General features: G+C 36.4%; 2 protein-coding genes across 4 annotated transcripts; both read right to left on the bottom strand.

Annotated features, from left to right (window-relative positions):
• Positions 1–4,141: 4,141 nt before the first annotated feature.
• LOC132910994 (DNA damage-regulated autophagy modulator protein 1-like) lies at positions 4,142–8,884 on the bottom strand. Of its 3 annotated transcripts, none has more exons than XM_060967259.1 (8): positions 8,491–8,884; positions 8,238–8,395; positions 7,511–7,855; positions 6,535–6,656; positions 5,916–6,142; positions 5,340–5,478; positions 5,105–5,256; positions 4,142–4,279 (listed from the first exon to the last, which is right to left on the bottom strand). In XM_060967259.1, the coding sequence occupies exons 3-8, from the start codon at positions 7,591–7,593 to the stop codon at positions 4,178–4,180; spliced, it is 825 nt and encodes a 274-aa protein (XP_060823242.1). In that variant the 5' UTR covers positions 7,594–7,855; positions 8,238–8,395; positions 8,491–8,884; the 3' UTR covers positions 4,142–4,177. The 3 variants fall into 3 exon arrangements, with proteins under 3 accessions (XP_060823242.1, XP_060823240.1, XP_060823241.1); XM_060967257.1 differs by having other exon boundaries at positions 8,238–8,372; XM_060967258.1 differs by having other exon boundaries at positions 7,511–7,816; positions 8,238–8,372.
• A 1,030-nt stretch (positions 8,885–9,914) lies between these two features.
• On the bottom strand, positions 9,915–14,173 carry LOC132910996 (DNA damage-regulated autophagy modulator protein 1-like). The gene is made up of 7 exons (XM_060967260.1): positions 13,932–14,173; positions 13,332–13,427; positions 11,884–12,005; positions 11,587–11,813; positions 10,956–11,094; positions 10,708–10,865; positions 9,915–10,233 (listed from the first exon to the last, which is right to left on the bottom strand). Exons 2-7 carry the CDS (start codon positions 13,400–13,402, stop codon positions 10,162–10,164), a joined length of 789 nt encoding a protein of 262 aa, XP_060823243.1. The 5' UTR covers positions 13,403–13,427; positions 13,932–14,173; the 3' UTR covers positions 9,915–10,161.
• Between the last annotated feature and the right edge of the window lie 1,103 nt (positions 14,174–15,276).

The raw sequence follows: 15,276 nt of genomic DNA, 5'->3' as shown, positions 1-15,276 counted from the left end.
AATATTTCTTAAAGGATTTTAATTGGAACTTGATATTAAATATATATATATATATGTTCGTGAAATGAAAGGGATTTTAATTATACCGTATCACAGTCCTCAAAAGCAGGATGATCCTTTTAATTCGCTACGCATTCATTCCAACGATTTTACGTTTTCAAAAATACATCTTGAAGATCTTTAAGGATCACGAGCACGGCATGTCAAACGAAAATAAACTTTATCAAAATGAATCCACGAATTTCGTCGGAAAGTTTCCTATGAAAGTCTCGTAATTTGTGCTATAGGAAAATTAATTTGCTCAACTACGGGTATAAACTTCGAGGCTTGTACCATTCGCCGTGTGGAACGATAGGAAAGGATGAAAACTCAAGGGGGATGAAAGTGATTCACACACAGGAGCGATATCAACGCGTTTGTAAGCGTTCTCGCCAGCTTGCTTCACTTTTCTTTATTTTCTCTGTTTTTTTTTCTTTTTTTCTTTCATATTTTTTTCTTATTTAGTCCTCTCAGCAATGTGTTACACCTTGAAAAAGAGGGTTACGATAGGTAGACATAAGTAGCGTTAAATCGGTAGATTAAAGTTTAATTAGACAAATATGTACTGCACCTCGCGTACCCACGATACGCGACGAGTTTTAGGCACTTTAGAACGTTACGTACGCGGTGCTAAATACCGTAACATGCTTAGCCCGTACTTTGCGCCACCAATAAGACTTATCTGCGACATTCTTCTTTCTATTATCGTGCACTATCGTTTTCACGCTTTATCATTGTTTCTGGCACATACCCGTCTAGCGATCCGTAAACATCTTCCTTGGAAGCTCGTAAAAAGTTCTGATTGTGTTCCCAATGGGACACACGACCCTCATTCACCTTCGTTGTACGCGAACTTTTCGCGTTTCGACCGTTGCGCGCGGTAGCACCCTTCGATAAATTTTCGATGGTATGAAAAAAAGTAAAAAAAATGTATTAAGAAAAATTGGAAAAGTCTGTCTCATCGTGATGGATCCTTATTAAACGAGCGTGTATACTAACGAACGAATCGTATATCATTCCTACAATTAAACTCCTTGTCCCGTATAGCAAGCGTACCGTGTAAAAACATAATTATGGATTGTAAGCATAGCGATTATCACAGACATCAGCTGCAGCTTCTGGACGTTTATGGTTGCAAATCATATGTTCTTCGTGGTCGGAAGTCTTTGGATTAGAATGACCCTATTTCCCCTCCGCGATACCCAAGACCAGTTTCGTTGGACGTTCTGAAAAGGTGACCTCGCTAGAAGAAGATGTAATTGATTGGGTACGATGACTGGCTTTTTATTATCGATAATTAGAAGACTGTATAGAAAACATGTATGGGTTGTGGGTAAGTGACATAGATTAGTACTCGGCGACTATGCTTTTCGTTACTGACAATTATCTCATGTATCTCGATGATGAATTCTGTTGATCAATAGAGTAGAACAAACACCTGCTATATTTCTCGACTATCGTTAATGTCTACGTTTGAGAATTCAGTTGGATCGTATCTTAACATTGGATTTACGCGATAGTGCGACGGCTAATCACATTCAGAAGACTAGAAAGTCTAGAATCAGATTGAAATTCTAAAAAACTTCTAAACATCGATAAAAAGAGATTCCTGGGTAGTTAGTAAAACGGTGTCTGGTTAATTTGACAGAAATCTGGTCTTGGGTGGGAAACATTTGATACGAAGTGGGAGTGCGACGAAAAATAAATGTAGTTAGTGCCATCTAACGTTACCATTCTTACGCGATATCTTCGTAGATGCTACTACGTTCTGTGAGTGGCTTTCGTGCCGTACGAAAACCATTCGCGAATAGCGTTATTGCAGTAGACCGCTTCTGTCGTAGCTGACGGACCTGAACGCGTCTTCGACTAGATCCGTCAGACACCTGACTGCTTGTAACAGAGCAGCGAGGAGAAGAGACAGTGAAAGAGAGATCAGTTTGCTAGGCACTAATGCGTTCTCCGAGGAACTTTGACTTCTGCTCGATATCTTCTTCCTCTTTCTCTTGTCGGAACTTTTACCGCCACCGGACTCTTTCTCTTTCTCCTGTATCTTTTCTACGGAGACTGAGCTACGCTTCGTTCTATTTGGTGATTTTTCTCGTGGACGCGGTGTATTTACCGTAATTTCTTTCGAAATCTTCGCCCTTTTCTGCTCATTCACGTTCGACATCGTGAAACATCGATTAGAAGAAATAGAGTCGAGTTTCCTGCGAAAATCCTCCGTTTTCGGGTCCATGATAGTCCAACGTTTCTCGTTCAATCTTTTCTTATTTGTCATAATAGATTTATTTTGCGGTGTTTGCAACATTTCCTCCGACCTCGCTTTCCCAGTAAGATCCGGAAAATTCCCATTTGTCGACTCGAATAGCAAATTTTGCAAAGAGCTTTTACCAGTATCGCGTTTGTTGGTAGAATCCAAATTAGAAAACGTCGAATTTTCATCCAGAGAGTTTGTCCTACTGTGACACTTGTCGCGGCAGAATAGTTTCTTCTCAGCACACGTGGTGTTCAGATTGTAGTCGATTGTTATCGGTTCTTCGGGTTCTGACGAACAGAGTCTGATATTCTCCTTGGCACCTTCGAGAACGATTCTTCTAGGCAAAGTTTTGTTCAGACTGTTTGGAATGAAGTTCATGGCTTTTTCATGGTTACAATTGGGATCGGCGGTTTCTTCGCGGAAAATCGTAGAACCGTCTATACTGTCGGTGTTGTAACGATCATCTACTGATCCTGATTGATTGTTTTCTTCTATATTAGCGGTGTCAGATGACTCTTCGTTGGAAGCGTCGAAGGCGCCAGCACCAGCATCATCGTCTTCGTTGTCGTCTTTCATTGTTATACTATGACCTACCCAAACCTCTTCCTCTTCTTCTTCCTCTTCTTCTTCATCTTCCTCTTCATCATCGTCTTCGTCTTCAGACCCAAGAGATTTTCTCTTATTTATTACAGGAACAATACCGTCTGCGTACAAAAGATCCTGGACTTCGTAAAGACTCTTCTCGATACTTGGACTTTTGTACAATAGGTTCCTCAATTCCGGTATATCGAGGTCTTGCACGTGAAGCAAATTCTGCTCGATATTTAAGAGACTCTCTTCTATCTGCACAAGACACTGTTCGATGTCACAAGCTGGTTCCGAGCTTGGATCGCTTTTCGCGCCAGAACGACTAGTTTTAATAGATTCATCATCACACATCTGTCCAATACTCGCTGATTTCTGCTTTTGATCTTCCAACACGCGATTATTAGCGCCTAAATGTTCTCTCCAGGATTCAATCGGCCAGCAAACCGCCTGTAATAATTCCCTCGGCTGCGTTTGACTATCATAAAATACTCTATAGTTACTGTGACTATTGGCTACCTCATAGTTGGTCTGCTGTCTAATGTCCCAACCTAATTGATCACTTTCCGCGTTTTCTCTGAAACTTCGTTCTCTGTTCTCTGACGACACACTATGATCACCATGACTGTTGGCTACTGAATAATTGGTCACTTCTTCTCGATTAGCATCCAGGTAATTCTTAACGGCCAATTCCGAATATAACTCGCTATACCTAGTGTGACTGCTAGAATCTTTGTAAGCGTTCTCGTGACTGTTTGCCAAAGGATAGGTCGTACTTAGATCGAAATCTTCTCGAGGCCTTCTCGAAACTACTCTTGTCTTGCTGTAAATGGAGGAGTCCTCTTTACCGTGACTATCAGCGTCATCGTTCTCGTCGTCTACTTCTATTGCTCCTTCTGGGTAGGGAATTTCTTGCGTTTCATCAGGCACGATGCCAGGCTCTAAACAGGAATCATCCATGAGTATGTAACCATCCAAAACATTTTCATCCAAATCGATCCAATTCCTTGAATGATCTTCACCCCATTTTTGTCTACTTTCTGCTTCATTCTGTTCGCTTGTCTGTCTTCGTCGTTCGCATATCGTAGGATCGTGTACATGTATTTGCACCGGGCAGAGGACGTCGGTTCTCCTCTCAACGTCGCAAGCGGATGGCGGTGTGGTCGCAATCAGTGGTGCGACCTCGTCTAAAAGGGCCTCGCGGGATTCACGGTACCTGTAACCGGGACACGGAGTGTTCACTGGAGAGTGTGAGAGGAGATTGACGTAACCACCGGCGCCTCTGCCTATGAGTGATCAGGTGATCGTTGTTGCATCTCTATTGTGACCCATCGCGGAGTCCTGGCTTTCGTTCAGCGCTTCGTTGCTCAATCTTGTACGGTTAAGGGTGGATATAACCTTAATACAGAAAAATAAATAAATAAAATATGTTAAATTTACTGTAAAAAAGTAGAACTATCTATAGAATAACGGAAGTGTTGAAATAGTGAATATAATATTTCTATAAAATAATCCAAAAATCCAAGATAAAAAGCTGTGTTGGAAAATTCGTTTTTGAGAAAAATGCATTTGAGAATCATTCGAGTACACGTGTACTCAAGTGATAACTGATTTTACAAAATTCACTAGATTATTATAACTTTCTTTATATTACCTACGTGACTAACTTAGTTAGTATCAATATTTACATATTAATTCGCTCTTAAGAATTTAAGAATGAACACGATAAATCTGCTAAGTGACAGTAATAATAGATGTAGACGAAACAGAGTTCAGTTTATCATTTTGATCAAAATGTGATTTATTATGTTGTACATTACTATATCGCGTCATATCGCATATTTAATAAAAACTCATAGTTAATATCAGGAATCAGTAGCACTTGTGATACTGATAATAAATAAACTACGATATTGTGTCACCTACAAAAGTATGTCTGGATTATCGCACTCTACTATTTATTTGCAGTTAGAATACAATATAATTTTCTTAAAATTTTTAAATTTAAAAGTTTTCAATGCAATTTTTTTATTCTTAATTTTTATCTTAGTTTGAGCCATAAAATCTCCTTTATTGCACTTGTATCATGCTTTATGGCACATCAATTATTTGAAATTACTAATATCATTATGATGTTAATTAATAATATAATAATAATTTTAGTTAATAATATAATAATTTGACTTATCTAAAATAATTATTGCGTTAATTATCTTTATCTACCTTTGGATGAGTGACTTTAACATCGCGAAATTCTTCGGTGAATGTCAAAATGTACACGCAGAATGCCGCAGCGCACAGCCATTCAGTGATAGTGCTAGCCACGTGCAATTCCCATCCGCCATCTTCCTTGTACCATTTCCGAGGATTCGTACCTGGAAACGTAAATACAGATGCATCGTTTTAATATGTAAAAAAAGAACGTGTTAAACGAAGGGGGAAACACAACCGAACTAACCCTTATAGGCCAAGCGTGCCAGCACGCCAGTGATGAGAGTTACGACGAAACAAACAGTACAAAAGGTGGACAATGCCGCTCGAAGATGTGCCAGTTTCAACGAACATCCGAGCGGATGCAGGTAGAACGAACACACGGCCTGGAAACAAAATGTGTGAAAAATGAGAAAGAGCCAGACAACGAAAGACAATGTAATGACGTGAATAAATCAGCTTTCCAGGAAATTACGCAAGCCACGTATCAGACTTCATTTAGTACGATCCAATTAGGCGACATTAGTGTTTTACCCACGATCTTTCAGCTAGTTTTAATTTTTGTATTTTTATCAAGACGGATGGCAGTTGTTGGATTCTTTTCGAGAGAAGAACGAAAAATTTCGAATGCCACGTCTCATTGAACTATGTGGAATGAAAGCTCATGGGTATTAAATTTTGTAGAATAAATATTGGAAAATAATTTGAGAGAAAAACTATCGGTTTTGTTTTATTATAGTTGGCTAAAATAGTTAATTCGTGGATCTGTATCTATATATTTTACCATTGCAATTTCTTATTAAAATAAAATATTTTAATGTACCTGTGTCCAAAAGTATGCAGTTCCACCACCGAAACATAGAAGAGCTCCAATAAAGTGTACCACTATGACAGAGGTTTCTTGAAAGTTTGCGACCACTGAGAGACCAAACGTCGATATTAGGCCAAAAATCAAGGCCCAATGGTTCCATTTCGGTAGAGAATGTTGCAACCTAAACGTACTCGAACATTCTTTCACTTGAGAGTATCTTATGTAGACGAGGAAGGACACTGAAACAATTCAAGAAAATATCAATTATCAATATGATACTGCAGTATGTTGCGTTCAATATTCCTTAATTATCATTTTTAAGATTATTCTATCACAGAGACAATAATACAAATAACACATATATCTATCAGTTATTTTTATATCAAACAATTTTCATTAATTCTGAGACACTCGTTATTTGCACGGGTTTAGATATCTCTTTTTAAATTTACGACTCCAAGTTTAACGACGATCGCCTCCGAAAGCAAACGCTATTTTTGCTCCGCTAAACTCTCGCTTATTCCCAGTGAACGGGAATCGAGGTCAGTGTACCGTGTGCGAGGTATCAATCGATTTTCTTCCTCCGAGTGAATCGAAGATTTAAATACATTTGTTGATGTTGGACACTCACTGAGCATTGCGATCATGTTGATAAACTGGGCGAATATGCAGCTTTCCGGTGCATAGGTAGCTGCATCCGAGATGTAAGGAAACTCGGCTTCCACATGACCCAATAGAACTGCTATTATGTAACTGCAAAATACAAATAAATCCATACTTTTTTATCGGAATATTTATTTACAAATTTTTTATTGAAAACTTTGTGGAAAATAAAGATATCATAACATATTCCATTGCACTTAAGGACTAGATGTAGCAAAACAGAAGACATAATAAATATTAATTACAAATATAAGATGTTATCTGCATATTCAACAAGATGCAAAACAGTCTAAGTAACTGTATTTCGTCTCAGCAGATGTTAATGTAATATTATATCTGCTTACGTTAAAAGATTAAAACACAGCATATTAATTACTATCTTGGTTTACTAAATGTGTTATTTTACGAATTGTTTGACTTCTATGTAGTCAAGTGTTAATCGGAATATATTTCTAATATATACAATAATAAAGATCGAATATTATCTTCATGTTTATTTATATGTGCTTCAGAATCTGCAAACTAGTATTCGCGGTGTACTATGCAGATCTGCGTAATTTGCAAAACAAATTTTCGACGGAGAATGTTTTATGCTTTGTACTTTGCATTCAATCACACATGGTGCGTCGAAAATAAAAAAAGGAAACTCTCGAACGTTGAATTTAAATTAAGCAAAACCGACTGCACACAGGCAGAATTCTTTTGTCTACAAAGTTCGAAATAACTAAAAATAGAACGAACACTATGGATTATTCTTTTAGTAAAGAAAAACAATACCTCCAATCAAAATTAAAGAAAACTGACTGCATATAAAGAAAATTTGTTTATCTACGAAATCGAACGAAACAAAGAAAAATAAAATAAATACTATAGATTATTTTGAACAGAAAATAAAATACCAGTTTAACAACTCTTTCATAATATTGAGCAATAATTTTGCTTACGTCAAAATAAAGACAGAAGGCAACGAAATGAACAGGATAATCGGAAGATAATGCAGGTTGACCAGGAAGTCCTCCTTGTCCATGTTTCCTGTGTGCGTTTGTGGTTATTGTCGGCTTTCCCGCCGGAACCAATGACGTCAGATGATGACGCCCGCGGAAGACGCCGCTATCGTGGAGACACACGCGTCGTTTCACGCGTCCACAAGGTACGAGCACTCATGCTCGTCTGTTCCAAGAGGCTGGACCTCTTATTCTACTTCTTTCCCACGGGAATCAGTCGCTAAAATGCATGGAGCTGCGACTGCACTGCAATTCGATTGCCATTAACGTTCTTCTTCGACATACCTTTGATTAAAAAACAATGTGTCACGTGGCGACCTAATATAAAACGTGCTTGTATTATTTTTGATGTCGTTGTTTTCACGAATTCTAGTTATATTTTGATCCAGAATGTTTCAAATATGTGAATTCTGTTGAGTTGCATATACTATACATATATACATATTGTTAGTGGTAAAAATTTGCAACTCTATTTAAAGCATGAAAGGAGTCAGTGCCAGTCACTTTATGACTATATTTAACTGCTGCAATAATTTATCATAGTACTATGATAATGCTATAGTAAAATACTACAATAAATTACATTATACTGTATATTACACTACATGCGTACGATTGAAAGTAGATCACAAACTGCGCGCCAGAAATATCGTACACGGTGTCTTACCAGAAAAACTACAGCAAGTGTCCGTGGCACACGTCGCGGTCGCCGCAAGTATTCGCCGACAATAGAGAATGACACAACTCGAAACGCCTGCACGAGGTGCCGTTCTCGACGTGTGTGTTCTCACGCGGGCGTTGTCTAGGGACAGAGGAAAGGGAACCCTTGCAACGAAGTAATTGGAAATCTTACGTAGCAACGACGCTCGAAAATAGTCGATTCTTCCAACTCATATGGACATGAAAAAAATTGCTAGTACCTTTGTCGTTTTCGTTGTCTCTTGAACACCGACGTTCCTTCCACAAACTGCTCGTCGTACTGAAACTAGAAACTCTTTCGAAGGGGCTGCACACGGTTGAAGGTCTTCTTATCCAATAGCACCCAACAACACCTAACACTCTTTACACTATGTTGTTGACGATGTACAAAGGTTCCACTTGGTTTCCTTTTCTTTCGGTTCTCTTGTAATTACGCGATTTTCGAGCTTTTGTTTGAGAGGCCAGGGTGAAGAGCGAGCAGAATCACAGAGGTTATGGCCGACTGTGCGCGATCGATGTTGTGCCAGCGAGAACGGCGCTCTCAGCAGCTGCGCCACGAGACTAATGCCGCGCCGTCGTCGTTACTGACAGACGTTCTCCAAGAAACGTTTGTCCTAATACTACCCGCGAACGTGTTGCGATAATACGTACATACATGTAGGCGTAACTCTTATCAATACCGGTATACTTTACTTAGATAATCACCTTTTCGCTTTACGATCGTCCGGATGAATTTTTTCTAACGAATTTATGACTCTGCAGATTCTTTCTACTTTTCTACGAACTCGTTGAGCCGCAAATATTCGCGTTGAAACCGAATACGTATATCGAGGCGGGATTCCTTGAACACGTTCCTTGAGCGTGATCGGACGGCAGGCTTCGTTCTGCGATTAAAATTGATGCGAAGCGAACCACACGATATTTTTCGATAAAAATTTCATTCATATTACAAATTAACTTTGAGAAGCGATAGATTGGAAATCTATTCCTTCATTAATTCGTTGAACGAGGATTTTTTAATTTGGTTAGGAAGTCGCAGGTATCGACTGACAATTGACAACGTGACGAGTGTCAGTCGACATTCAAATTTGGTCGCGGGTAATACTTCAGGGTAAGATTCGTGTAGAATTTCCACATTCGAAGTAACTTTGATCGAGTGAATAGAGAGAAAGATAAATCACGTTCGTCCACGAAGAGCAATTTGTAGTACGAACGTTCAAACAGCAAATTTCGCTTTAATGCTGGTAGATGATGACCGCTACCGTGTTTGCAGGTTTCAAAGTTGATTCGCGCCCTCTTCTGTGGAGACATTTGAATATTTGTTCGATCAACTTCATCGGGGTCTATTATTTCACGGGATGGGTTTTATCGACCGCAAGAACAACGTAACGTCGGTATCTATTAGTAATTGAGGTGTGAATCGAGATAACGTGATCAGCTGCAGTGATAATCGAGCAAACTGTTGAATGAAAACAAAAAGAAATGGAAGATACTCACACGAATAATTTAAAAAATTTTGTAAACGTTAAACGTAGTACTAACCCTCTATAATCAGATTTTTTTTCGATTTATAAAAGAAAAATATGATATGTGATATAATTATACAAAAATATACAAACTAAAGTATTTAATGTTTAAAGAGTGAAAAAAATCATATTCGTTCCTTTAGTTGTGTTGATAAAAATATGAGTTTACATAAAAATTTGTAATGTTCTAGTAATAAGCAGAAAATAAAATTTCCAAAATGTATATAACTTCCAAGTTATATGGTGTTATAGAGGGTTGAATCAAAGAAGCAATTAAAAGTAATGTTACTAGAAATTATCTTCAAATGCATACGTTAGAAGGAATATAATTTAATACTTAATGGGCGCCTGAATATTCGAGGAGTTTTAAGATTCTTGAACTTGTGAATTTAGCTTGTGTGGTAATTTCAAATCTTGATCCTTGTCTAGATATATCAACTGAAAACAAAAGATTTGGAAGTCATTGCGATGTTATTTTAACGCTGTTTTGATTGAATTCTGTTGATTGAACTCCGATAAGATTAATTGAATCATGATTATGATGTAACTGTTTGGGAACTTTGAACACGAAGAGGAAGCATGACATTGTAAATTATGATTCAACGTGCAATATTAATCGCTTGTATCCATCGTGTGATAAATACTTGTATTTATAATGGCTCGCGAAAATATTCGAACATTTACCACCGAGAACTTATTAAAATTTTATTAGCACTATAATGAAACACAAGTATCGCGAGGTATTTATTGCAAGTATACCTTTCTCAAAGATCATCAAAGTATTGAAACAATTAACTATTCATTATATTAACAGACTATAATATTTAATAAGATCATTTTTAGTACAAATATTAATTTTTTTGGTTTCGCGAGCCACAGTGTATTAAATATAATGTTATAAGAAAAAAGTACCGTAACCACAGGATCCTCGAAATTGATTAATCGAAATTCTGGCACAAACGTTAGCAGGAAAACGCAATAAACAATCGCTAGAACCCACTCGGAAATGGCACTAGCGACATGCCAGGCCCAGCCACCGTCGGTTGGCAGCCATTTCTTGTAATCATCGCCTGCAATTCACAGAAACCTCATTATCACATATTATTGTCTGTCCGCTTATTATCATATCTCAAATAAGGCAAGTGGAGAAATAATGTCACCTTGAAATTCTAACATTGAAATGTAGCCAGGTAGGATCGTGGTAATTGTCAAAATTAGCGTCAACACCGAAAGTGCTGCACGAATGTATACTACAATTCTGCCATTCACTGCTGGTACCATTTTGTGACTTAAATATGTCTGAAAGCATTATACATGTAACAAATATATATTATCTTTTTTCTTGTGTACGAAATTTAAGGACATAGTTTATTTTATATCTTCGAGAAGGTCGACCTTCTCAACATTTTTTAAATTAAAGAATATAGCCTTAAGAATACACATGTACAACTCTTGGTTTGAGGTTCTAAAGATAACGATGTTATAGCTCTTTGACGGCACATGAAAAGATATTTAAATGCATTTTTCTTAAATCTATATTTTTTGAAAACCTACTTAACTGATTAGCGTTAAATTTTGTGTGCATCTTTCTTGAAAAATTGTTTTTTCTTATCTTTATGAGAAAGAAGCGGATAGTCATATTTCAAAACTATTTTGTTTCATTATGCTATGTTACGCAGGAGTAAATTTCCAGAATATATCTGGGTAGAACAAGTGATACGTACTATTGCTGACAATAAAAATTCCCTTTAAATTTATTTCTCTTATCCATTTATCAGGAATCTATCGTACCTGCAGGCAAAAGTAAATGGTTCCAGCCGTGAAACAAGTCATTGCTCCAATCATATGAGCCGCGACAACACGGGCTTCTTGAAAATTCGCCAGAATATCGAGTCCGAAGCAACCTAGAACGCCGCACCATGCCGTCACAACAACGATTTTCCTGCTAACGAGATCGTTGCCCCTTTCGAATTGCCATTGGGAAACTTGTCGATGTCTAATGTATACGCAACAGGCGACTAAAATACATGTGCAGTGTCATTAACCGCGGTAGATATACGTTTAAACGTAAAACTAGTTGATATTTACGGAGTAATGCAGCTATATTAAGGAATTGGGCAAATATACACGATTCCGGAGACAAGGTGCCTGTTTCCGATATGTACGGAAATCCTGGTACTACGTGGTCCCATTGCACCGACATAGTGTATCTGAAATGCAATTGCTTTAAAAATGGATGCTCGTATATTACATGTAGAGTGTTGATTTAGAAAAGGGGATTAGTTAAACTTTGATTATAGTTACATGTATTTTGATAACGTGATTCCAAGTAATGCTCAAAGAAAATAATATTCAATAATTTAGATTCAGAAATGTAATAAGTACGAAAATGCAATGTAAGAAGCTTTTTTTAAAATAATACAGTGACCTGCAAAAATTTTCGTGCATTTTACACAAAGATCAATTTTTTAAAAATAAACTCTTAGAAAATTTCATACTGAAGTTAGTGCATTTTCTGCCAAGATGACTAAGAACTGGTTAAAAAATAAATATATTATATATGCTTGCTTTAAATCAGAATGACTTTGTTATAAGGTCCACGACAACTTCTGCGAAAAGTTATATATGCTCAACTGAAATGAAACAAATTTTCTTCTCTAAATTAAACAACTTAATAATTAATAATTAGTTATGGCCAAATACTAATAGAAAAATGTAATCACGTTTGAAAGTTAAATTCAGTAATAAATCACGATAAGTTTAAGTTTCGCTAGAATTTTTCCCTAATGAAAGAAGCACTTTCAACAAGTATGCTGGCTTTCGATGTCGCAAATCCATTCAATGGCACATCGACGATTGAATGTGGCTTTATTTACAGAACAATGATCCTTGTGAAGTGTACACAGTGGAGCATAATGAATCAAACTAATCGCGATTTACATCATGCTGTCAGATACAGAATGCGCGGCTGTCGTTGTTTCTGATACCATGGCCTTGATCGACTGCAAAACTAGTTAGTGAGCATTAGTTTTATTTTTGCTATGAATTGGCAATCATTATATCAATGTGAATCCATATTTCTAATCACCGAACCTTGTCCTATTGCATCCTTTGGGTCATTTTCGTTCGAATCGTCTTTTTCCATTGCCAAGAAATTCCTCAAATTTGAAGAAAATATTAAAAAATTGTTATTGGAATATTATGGTACGGCTTTTGGTTTCAATTTTATACCAAAAATTTCCTTAAAATATCGTAAATGGTTTTCTTAACGGAAACTAAAGTAAAATTGGAATACAGAAAATTGAACGACAGCAACACAGTTAAACTATGAGATTAACATTTTTGTAAAAAAATATTCTACTGGTGATGTGTAATTTTTGACAATCAATTTAATCATAATAAAAATTTGATTATAGTTAAATTGTAATATGAATTGAAAGTAAAGTTTAATGCAATTGGACATGAAGGAAATATAATCATTTAACCAAGAATTCAGTTTTCTCCGTTGAAGCTCATTTTTTTCTTGGTAGACTTACGTAATTAGAAACGTTACCGGAATCAGGATAAAAAGACTTAGTGGAAGAACGTGCAACTTTCCGTAGGACATCCTCGCACTCGTTCGTTCCGAAGCGCTGAAAAATATCGTGTCTTTTACCAAACTGTACTATCACATTCCAGATACCTTGAGTTTCATAAACGAATATAGTTTCATCGACTCATATACCAATAACGGCACAATTAGATCACTTTGTAAATGAAGTGCAAATGAAAGATCAAAATCTTAATTATGATTCACTAATCGGAATAAAAATCTTAAATTAAGAAGCATAGTACAGTAAGATTTTTGTAACACAATATATGTTACTTCAATTTTAAAGTTCAAGTTTGTTTAAAGCATTTATTGCAGAGCCATCGAAAAATTTTCATTTCACCAATTTATAATTGAAATGGAAGATAAGAGGCTTTAAAGATAACTTAAAATAATGACTAAATATTACGATGAAAAAATGCTAGTTAGAATGCCATCATTTTCGAATTAATTGCCTGGTAGAAAAATAAAATGAAAAGTAAAATTTTGCTCATTCCAAGTAAATCGCAGTTAGATGTATCTTTTCCGCAGAAGTGTAATTCCTTACCTCGACGATATAATTAGGTTTCTGGGATTATTTTTTACTAGATGAGATAGCTGCAACTACGCCAAGGGGGTACCTTCATGGGACGCCTTGGAGCGACTGCTCATCAGTGCTGTTAGCGTACCTCTTGTTCTACGCAACCTGGCGATCACCGATTAACGCACACGATTACATTGCATAGCAATTAACGCACTGTCTGATTCCATTCTCGATCAAGTCTGTCTCATTTTCATATAAATCGATTTCCTTCTCGAGGACAGTCACTTGAAATTCCCTAAATTGTAACAAGTATAACAAATTCTCCAATCTCTAATTTACAAACTCATCTAATTTTAGTTCAAATATAAGTATATTCTATATTCAACATGATTCTATGAACATACTATATATTGAATTGATTTGTCTTGATTCTATATAAAGAAACTGGAACTCAAATTTGCTTAATTTACTAATTTATTTAATTCATTATTTTGTTTCATGGGTTCTTTTTTCTGGAAGTTCTTTAATATTAATACTTTAATACCGTAATTACTTTAATCTTGTCGAAAGCATTATCAATATTGTCACCAAAACTATGTTGCAAACTGCATAATTTCCATATTTCATTCGATTAGCGTAATTTTAGAGATCCGAATCTCAAAGCGTGTCTTTAAATAATGATGCAGAGGTAATTAGATAAACAGAAGAATTTTTCTTAAATATGATTTGTAGGTTTGTTAGTCAACGAAGCTTACATTTAGCATGACCAGAACGTGACTAAAGAGAATTAGAATTTATCGATAAAGCGTTGCTGGTACACGCTGAGTCGCGTTCGATAATCCTCGCATGCCAATGTACGTAACAAATGTTCAACTGTCGGCTACCAAGAATTCGTAATTAACGCCGCATTATCGGCCTTACGTACACCGATGTCGTAATGGAACATTTGGGTATACTGTTCCAATTGCATAATTGATTTCCTTCTACACAGCTCTCTAGTCGTAATTGGAAAGAAATTCCTCCATGATTTCTTCTCCTTGAATAAGTGAAATGCTTTTATTTCTTCCTAAATGAACGTTCCATTTTTTAAGCTATTTTACCGGAGAAAATGATTTTTTAATAATCGATTGTATGTTTAAAAGTTTGAAGAATAAAGAAGCTACATTTCATATCTTGAGGAAAATTGCAAGTCAAACTATATATAATGTTATCTCAGCTTTAAGAAGTTAATTGCAGAGAGACGTGTATGCATAAAGTAGGTTAACGAAGGAAAATATTGGCAGAATCGCTTTACGTGCGCACTATATTTTTAAATTTTTTGTTACTTTGAGTATTTCACTGTTTTCGCATTTATTGTTATTTTTATGTC

This window comes from Bombus pascuorum, chromosome 9 (assembly GCF_905332965.1).
Source record: "Bombus pascuorum chromosome 9, iyBomPasc1.1, whole genome shotgun sequence".
NCBI lineage: Eukaryota > Metazoa > Arthropoda > Insecta > Hymenoptera > Apidae > Bombus > Bombus pascuorum.
The sequence above is the reverse complement of the archived record's forward strand: the minus strand, read 5'-3'. Positions and strand labels throughout refer to the sequence as shown.